The following is an 8,795-nucleotide window of genomic DNA, read 5'->3' on the forward strand; positions in this document are numbered from 1 at the left end:
TTTGATGAGCCCCATTAGATGCTCCATATTAAAATATGCCCCACATAATCCTGCATAAAGGGTAATAAGGGCCCCATAAGATGCTCCGTACAGTCACTTGCCCCATATAGTGCTGCACAAACGTTATGGCCCCATATGATCATCCATACAGTCACTTGCCCCATATGCTTTTGCTCCGATGAAAAACAAATAAAAAAAAAAAAAAAAAACACACACACACACACACTCACCTCTCGTCTCTCAGGACCCCCGGCACTTTCAATATTCACCACTCCTCGTTCCGGTGCGGCTCCGTCTTCAGCACGGACGTTCACGCAGAGGGCGCGCACTGACCACGTCACCGCGCCCTCTGACCTGAGCGTCACAGCCAGAGGACATTGAAAACGGGGCCGCACCGGAACGAGGAACGGTGAATATGGCGCAGCGCTCCCCTCCCCGTATACTCACCTAATCCTGGCGCGGTCCCTGCTTCTTCCAGCTCTGCATCTTCTTCCTTTATTGAGCGGTCACAGTTACGGATAATTACATGACCGCTCAGTACAGGAAGAAGCTGCAGCGCCGGAAGAAGCAGGGACTGCACAGCGCCAGGAGCACGTAACTATAATTACACAGCCCCCGCTCCCCCTCTGACCCCTGGGTATGACTCGAGTATAAGCCGAGAGGGGGACTTTCAGCCCCAAAAAATGGACTGAAAATCTCAGCTTATACTCGAGTATATACGGTAATTTTATGTATGTGTTTTTTGCTTGACTTTCAATACATTTTTGTATATTTACTATTTTTAAACAAAATATTAACGCTCCTATGTCCTCCTTTTTGGTACATGATTTGTTGGGAGTATATATAGGGGCCGGAATATGGTTCCTGGATATCCTACAATACGAGTCTGGCTTTCTATGTATTGAACATACTGTTCAGCAGAAACACAAGGACAAAAGGTGGATAGCTTTGGCACCCCTCTCAGAATACAGTAAAATATTCCGGCGTGTGTCTTACCTGAACACAGATGCTCTATCTTGGTCAGGTTGAGCTGTAGAGACTCATTGATCCAGGCGAGCATGTCATGACGACTTAGATTGTCACTTGTTACTGACGTGGAATAAACATTGACAGCCATTGTTCTGGAGGGAGAAAGGATGCAGTCAGGAAATAAAAAAAAAAAAAAAAAGTATATATATATATATATATATATATATATATATATATATATATATATATATCTCACGTGCCCACTCCTGCAGCCCTGACCACAGATCACTACATTCTCCAGTCTCCTCAAGACTATAACCAACTCCGTCACACAGGAAGAAAGTGGAACTGACCAGATACTGTTCATTATTCTTCCTCTTATTTCAGAAGGCCAGAACATCCGGGCACAATGTAGCTGTACTACAGCGGTCTAGTGTTTGGGCCTTGCAGACAATAGATGCCAGAACGTGGCCATTACAGCCAACTAAAACCAAACTTACCGTACTCTGTTAGAGGGAACCTGTCACTAGATTCAGGCTGCCCAAAATACGGCCCGCATAAAACAAATACTGCTGAACAATTGCGACCAGGTACGTTACGCTGAAATGCACTGACGTTTCAGGAAAATAAAACATAGTCATAAAGCTTTAAGAGTTGCCCGATACATTCATCTGTAGGCAGAAGCTGTGTATGGTTTCTGGGACCCCCACTCATAGTGAATGGAGTATATAGTCATGCAAGCGCTCCTCTTCGGACCTCACACTAGAGACATCACGCTCCCCCACCTTATCAGTCAGATCATAAGACTGTCTCCTCTCATGGTGATGTATTTGCTTATGAGACAACCCCTTTTAATGATAAATTAGTCCAACCCATGCGGCCTGTCTTACAAAAATTGGAAGAAGAACAGTCATGTTGGATTTATCCAGACTTTACTTTGTCCCTATACACACATGGGATAGACCTGTCAATCAACTAGAACAATGTAGGCTGAAGCCGGCCACGGGTGGCACTGGACCAGGCACGTCTAATCCTATAGTCCCCTGATAGCTTGATTATAAGATGTACGCATGATTGCTGGGAACCTGACTGAAAGTGAGAATGGGGGTCCTGAAGACTCCAGTGTGAGGTCAGCAGTGCACATGTGGGGGTCCCTGATCCTGTAGGCAGTTATCAGCTTATGGCCAGCTTTACCCATTCCCCCAGCACTGGTGAGGTGGGTAGGATCTCGTCTACCACCCAGTTTGGACTTCTGGTAAAAAAGTCTTAAGAAGAGAGAAAGTGACAGGGAACATGTCAGTCAGCCCTCAGCCTGATAACAAGTGATAGACTACAGCACCACAGATTAGAAGACCTGCAAACATGGCAGACCCTTGAGCGCAAAGCCGCTTATCCAAGCAGAGGGGCGTACAAACATGGACAAGCTTCAAGACAGGGGTTTCATTTATCAGTGCAGCAAAGTCCCTTCAATAAAACAATCTGGATTATCAGATTGTGACAATAGAAAACTGCCACGTTATGACTAGACAACATTCAGGACCTGGTACCCAAAATGCCCAAACAAGGGCAGAATCGCAGGAATTTTTACTTCCAGTCTTGTGAAATTACCCAGAGTTATCAGATGCCAGATTAAAGGAATCTAAGCAATACAAAGGCAGCCAATATTGCGAGTGGTCTGAATGTTGCTGTCCGCAGTGAGAAACTTGCTGACCCCATTCTAAATCAAAGGGTCTGAGGATTTATTGTAATACTCCTATACCACAGCGGTGGAAGAAATTCTGAGAGTGGAGAGCAACTAAAGAGCAAATAACGGGCGACGTACAGGGACAAGGCAACATGGGCAGATAATGGAGAGAAGGTGAGTGGGTTGTAAGGGGCAGTTAGCTGGCAATGGACGGGGACGAGGTAAAAGGAGGCAGATGACAGGCGATGTACGGGGAGGAGGTGAGGCATTAATAGGGGGCAGAAACCAGAAGATGTAAGAGGAGGTAGTGAGGCGGTAATAGGGGGCAGATAATGGGCGATGTACGGGGAGGAGGTGAGGCGGTAATAGGGGGCAGATAATGGGCGATGTACGGGGAGGAGGTGAGGCGGTAATAGGGGGCAGATAATGGGCGATGTACGGGGAGGAGATGAGGCGGTAATAGGGAGCAGATAATGGGCGATGTACGGGGAGGTGAGGCGGCAACAGGGAGCAGATAATGGGCGATGTACGGGGAGGAGGTGAGGCGGCAAAAGGGAGCAGATAATGGGCGATGTACGGGGAGGAGGTGAGGCGGTAATAGGGGGCAGATAATGGGCGATGTATGGGGAGGAGGTGAGGCGGTAATAGGGAGCAGATAATGGGCGATGTACGGGGAGGTGAGGCGGCAAAAGGGAGCAGATAATGGGCGATGTACGGGGAGGAGGTGAGGCGGCAAAAGGGAGCAGATAATGGGCGATGTACGGGGAGGAGGTGAGGCGGTAATAGGGGGCAGATAATGGGCGATGTACGGGGAGGAGGTAATAGGGGGCAGATAATGGGCGATGTACGGGGAGGAGGTAATAGGGGGCAGATAATGGGCGATGTACGGGGAGGAGGTGAGGCAGTAATAGGGGGCAGATAATGGGCGCTGTACGGGGAGGTGAGGCGGTAATAGGGGGCAGATAATGGGCGCTGTACGGGGAGGTGAGGCGGTAATAGGGGGCAGATAATGGGCGCTGTACGGGGAGGTGAGGCGGTAATAGGGAGGTGGTAATAGGGGGGCAGATAATGGGCGATGTACGGGGAGGAGGTAATAGGGGGCAGATAATGGGCGATGTACGGGGAGGAGGTGAGGCGGTAATAGGGGGCAGATAATGGGCGATGTACGGGGAGGTGAGGCGGTAATAGCGAGGCAGATAATGGGCGCTGTACAGTGAGGTGAGGCGGTAATAGGGAGGTGGTAATAGGGGGGCAGATAATGGGCGCTGTACAGGGAGGTGAGGCGGTAATAGGGAGGTGGTAATAGGGGGGCAGATAATGGGCGATGTATGGGGAGGATGTGAGGCAGTAATAGGGGGCAGATAATGGGCGCTGTACGGGGAGGTGAGGCGGTAATAGGGGGCAGATAATAGGCGATGTACGGGGAGGTGAGGCGGTAATAGGGGCAGATAATGGGCGATGTACGGGGAGGAGGTGAGGCGGTAATAGGGGGCAGATAATGGGCGATGTACGGGGAGGTGAGGCGGTAATAGGGGCAGATAATGGGCGCTGTACGGGGAGGTGAGGCGGTAATAGGGAGGTGGTAATAGGGGGGCAGATAATGGGCGCTGTACGGGGAGGTGAGGCGGTAATAGGGGGCAGATAATGGGCGCTGTACGGGGAGGTGAGGCGGTAATAGGGGGGCAGATAATGGGCGCTGTACGGGGAGGTGAGGCGGTAATAGGGGACAGATAATGGGCGCTGTACGGGGAGGTGAGGCGGTAATAGGGAGGTGGTAATAGGGGGGCAGATAATGGGCGATGTACGGGGAGGAGGTAATAGGGGGCAGATAATGGGCGATGTACGGGGAGGAGGTAATAGGGGGCAGATAATGGGCGATGTACGGGGAGGAGGTGAGGCAGTAATAGGGGGCAGATAATGGGCGCTGTACGGGGAGGTGAGGCGGTAAAAGGGAGCAGATAATGGGCGATGTACGGGGAGGAGGTGAGGTGGTAATAGGGAGCAGATAATGGGCGATGTACGTGGAGGAGGTGAGGCGGTAATAGGGGTAGATAATGGGCGATGTACGGGGAGGAGGTAATAGGGGGCAGATAATGGGCGATGTACGGGGAGGAGGTGAGGCAGTAATAGGGGGCAGATAATGGGCGATGTACGGGGAGGTGAGGCGGTAATAGGGAGCAGATAATGGGCGATGTATGGGGAGGAGGTGAGGCGGTAATAGGGGGCAGATAATGGGCGATGTATGGGGAGGAGGTGAGGCAGTAATAGGGGGCAGATAATGGGTGATGTACGGGGAGGAGGTAATAGGGGGCAGATAATGGGCGATGTACGGGGAGGAGGTAATAGGGGGGCAGATAATGGGCGATGTACGGGGAGGAGGTAATAGGGGGGCAGATAATGGGCGATGTACGGGGAGGAGGTAATAGGGAGGAGGTAATAGGGGGCAGATAATGGGCGATGTACAGTGAGGAGGTAATAGGGGGGCAGATAATGGGCGATGTACGGGGAGGAGGTGAGGCAGTAATAGGGGGCAGATAATGGGCGCTGTACGGGGAGGAGGGAATAGGGGGGCAGATAATGGGCGATGTACGGGGAGGAGGTAATAGGGAGGAGGTAATAGGGGGGCAGATAATGGGCGATGTACAGTGAGGAGGTAATAGGGAGGAGGTAATAGGGGGGCAGATAATGGGCGATGTACGGGGAGGAGGTAATAGGGGGCAGATAATGGGCGATGTACGGGGAGGAGGTAATAGGGGGCAGATAATGGGAGGTAGTAATAGGGGGCAGATAATGGGAGGTAGTAATAGGGGGCAGATAATCGGTGAGGTACGTGGGGTGTACTCGGGGCAGATAACGGGCGCTGTGAGGGTCAGTACGGGACGGACGTGCCGGTCTCCGGACATTACTGTGAGGTGCCGGAGCTCTCCGCCAGTCTACTGAGGGACATCGTATGAAGGACTCATGTCCGGACCACCAAGCCGCCGCCCCTACCATACACACCCGGGCCTTCCTTCCCTCTCTCCCGCCGCTGCCGTTACCTTGTACTGTGTCGTTCAAACCGGCCTCACCCGTGCTGATGTCACACGCCTGTAGAAGAACGTGCCGTACGGGGTGACATCACCTCATGAATAATTTATACGTCAGACAGTTGCTAGGTGACGCTTTGTCTGAAGCTGAGAAAAACCACACCCAGGCGTCACGTGACAAGAGTGAGAGGAAGCGAATTCAGCACGACAGACGTCATTTCCCTTGTCCGGTCCACTGTAGCCACTTTCCTGAAGATTCACATTGTCATATAACGATATGTGAGCTACACAAAAATGGCGCAGCTGGTAGTAGATGCTGAGAGGGGTAGAGACCTTTTGGTCATCGGTGCTGTCTTCCTCTATCGGCTGCGGGTGCCAGGCTGGATGTGACGGTTGGCAGGCAGATTCCGGCGGACACTACCGCATTGTCAGGCTGCTGGGCGGGGCCGTGCGTACTGCAGAGTAACGCCCTCCTCCTGTGTCATACTGCAGAGCTGCACGGGCAGGTGGCGGCCACTGGGGGCAGCAGAGCCGCTGTTACCTCGCAGCGAGCTGCACCTTGTGCACACGGGGAGGACGTGCGGCCGGAAAGTTATCAGTGCGTCACCACATGAGGTGTGGAGAAACTCCCGTGTGTGTGGCTGCACCTGAGGAATGATAACACTCCACCAGTTATGTCTTGATTTATTTATTATTCCTCCGCTTACCCATCTGAGGGCTTGTTTTTTGCAGGACGAGTTGTAGTTATTAATGCCGCCATAATGTACCCATCACTAGTGGTGAAATAAGCGCAGTTAGTGGTCAGCATTCCTGTCGCTCACCATGATATGGTTACAATGACGTGACGGCATGATGTGTGCGCGATGACAGCGATCTGTGGTGCGTGGCGAGCTGACGTTTCTATCAGCATATTGAGAAGCATATGACGCCATGATCATTTTTTTTAGATTTTTTTAAAGGACATGCAGTTTCCGAAAAATAGGAATTTTGCCCCTTTTTTTTCCCTTATCTGCTGTATAATTGTCTAAGGGTCACTTCCTTCTTTCTGTCCCGGATATTCCTTGGTTGTGGCCTCTGTCTGTCATGGAATCCAAGTCGCTGATTGGTCTCGCCAGCTGCCTATCATGGCTGCCGCAACCAATCAGCGGCGGGCACAGTCCGATTAGTCCCTCCCCTACTCCCCTGCAGTCACAGTGCCAGCTGCCCACTCTATACTCCCCGCAGTCAGTGTCCCCGGCGCTCCGCTCCATACTCCCGCAGTCAGTGTCCCCGACGCTCCGCTCCATACTCCCCGCAGTCAGTGTCCCCGGTGCTCTGCTCCATACTCCCCGCAGTCAGTGTCCCCGACGCCCGCTCCATACTCCCCGCTGTCAGTGTCCCCGACGCCCGCTCCATACTCCCTGCACTCAGTGTCCCCGGTGCTCCGCTCCATACTCCCCGCAGTCAGTGTCCCCGGTGCTCTGCTCCATACTCCCCGCAGTCAGTGTCCCCGACGCCCGCTCCATACTCCCCGCTGTCAGTGTCCCCGACGCCCGCTCCATACTCCCTGCACTCAGTGTCCCCGGTGCTCCGCTCCATACTCCCCGCAGTCAGTGTCCCCGACGCCCGCTCCATACTCCCCGCAGTCAGTGTCCCCGACGCCCGCTCCATACTCCCCGCAGTCAGTGTCCCCGACGCCCGCTCCATACTCCCCGCAGTCAGTGTCCCCGACGCCCGCTCCATACTCCCCGCAGTCAGTGTCCCCGACGCCCGCTCCATACTCCCCGCAGTCAGTGTCCCCGACGCCCGCTCCATACTCCCCGCAGTCAGTGTCCCCGACGCCCGCTCCATACTCCCCGCAGTCAGTGTCCCCGACGCCCGCTCCATACTCCCCGCAGTCAGTGTCCCCGACGCCCGCTCCATACTCCCCGCAGTCAGTGTCCCCGACGCCCGCTCCATACTCCCCGCAGTCAGTGTCCCCGACGCCCGCTCCATACTCCCCGCAGTCAGTGTCCCCGACGCCCGCTCCATACTCCCCGCAGTCAGTGTCCCCGACGCCCGCTCCATACTCCCCGCAGTCAGTGTCCCCGACGCCCGCTCCACACTCCCCGCAGTCAGTGTCCCCGGTGCTCCGCTCCATACTCCCCGCAGTCAGTGTCCCCGACGCCCGCTCCATACTCCCCGCAGTCAGTGTCCCCGACGCCCGCTCCATACTCCCCGCAGTCAGTGTCCCCGACGCCCGCTCCATACTCCCCGCAGTCAGTGTCCCCGGTGCTCTGCTCCATACTCCCCGCAGTCAGTGTCCCCGACGCCCGCTCCATACTCCCGCAGTCAGTGTCCCCGACGCCCGCTCCATACTCCCCGCAGTCAGTGTCCCCGACGCCCGCTCCATACTCCCCGCAGTCAGTGTCCCCGACGCCCGCTCCATACTCCCCGCAGTCAGTGTCCCCGGTGCTCCGCTCCATACTCCCCGCAGTCAGTGTCCCCGACGCTCCGCTCCATACTCCCCGCAGTCAGTGCCCCCGGCGCTCCGCTCCATACTCCCCGCAGTCAGTGTCCCCGGCGCTCCGCTCCATGCTCCCCGCAGTCGGTGTCCCCGGCGCTCTGCTCCATGCTCCCCGCAGTCAGTGTCCCCGGCGCTCTGCTCCATGCTCCCCGCTCCATACTCCCCGCAGTCAGTGTCCCCGACGCCCGCTCCATACTCCCCGCTGTCAGTGTCCCCGACGCCCGCTCCTTACTCCCTGCACTCAGTGTCCCCGGTGCTCCGCTCCATACTCCCCGCAGTCAGTGTCCCCGACGCCCGCTCCATACTCCCCGCAGTCAGTGTCCCCGACGCCCGCTCCATACTCCCCGCAGTCAGTGTCCCCGACGCCCGCTCCATACTCCCCGCAGTCAGTGTCCCCGACGCCCGCTCCATACTCCCCGCAGTCAGTGTCCCCGACGCCCGCTCCATACTCCCCGCAGTCAGTGTCCCCGACGCCCGCTCCATACTCCCCGCAGTCAGTGTCCCCGACGCCCGCTCCATACTCCCCGCAGTCAGTGTCCCCGACGCCCGCTCCATACTCCCCGCAGTCAGTGTCCCCGACGCCCGCTCCATACTCCCCGCAGTCAGTGTCCCCGACGCCCGCTCCATACTC

The 8,795-nt window shown here is 55.4% G+C and overlaps 1 protein-coding gene across 2 annotated transcripts in view; it reads right to left on the reverse strand.

Moving 5' to 3' along the window:
• Positions 1 to 5,829, reverse strand: part of MAPRE1 (microtubule associated protein RP/EB family member 1) — a 63,778-nt gene extending 57,949 nt beyond the window's left edge. Inside the window, exons 1-2 of one of the 2 annotated variants that reach the window (XM_069750972.1) lie at positions 5,692 to 5,829; positions 997 to 1,121 (exon numbers count right to left, since the gene is read on the reverse strand). In XM_069750972.1, coding sequence (XP_069607073.1) covers positions 997 to 1,117 — 121 coding nt within the window. In that variant the 5' untranslated portion in view covers positions 1,118 to 1,121; positions 5,692 to 5,829. The other variant, XM_069750973.1, reaches the window with a different exon arrangement.
• Positions 5,830 to 8,795: the final 2,966 nt, after the last annotated feature.

Source organism: Ranitomeya imitator, chromosome 2 (assembly GCF_032444005.1).
Source record: "Ranitomeya imitator isolate aRanImi1 chromosome 2, aRanImi1.pri, whole genome shotgun sequence".
NCBI lineage: Eukaryota > Metazoa > Chordata > Amphibia > Anura > Dendrobatidae > Ranitomeya > Ranitomeya imitator.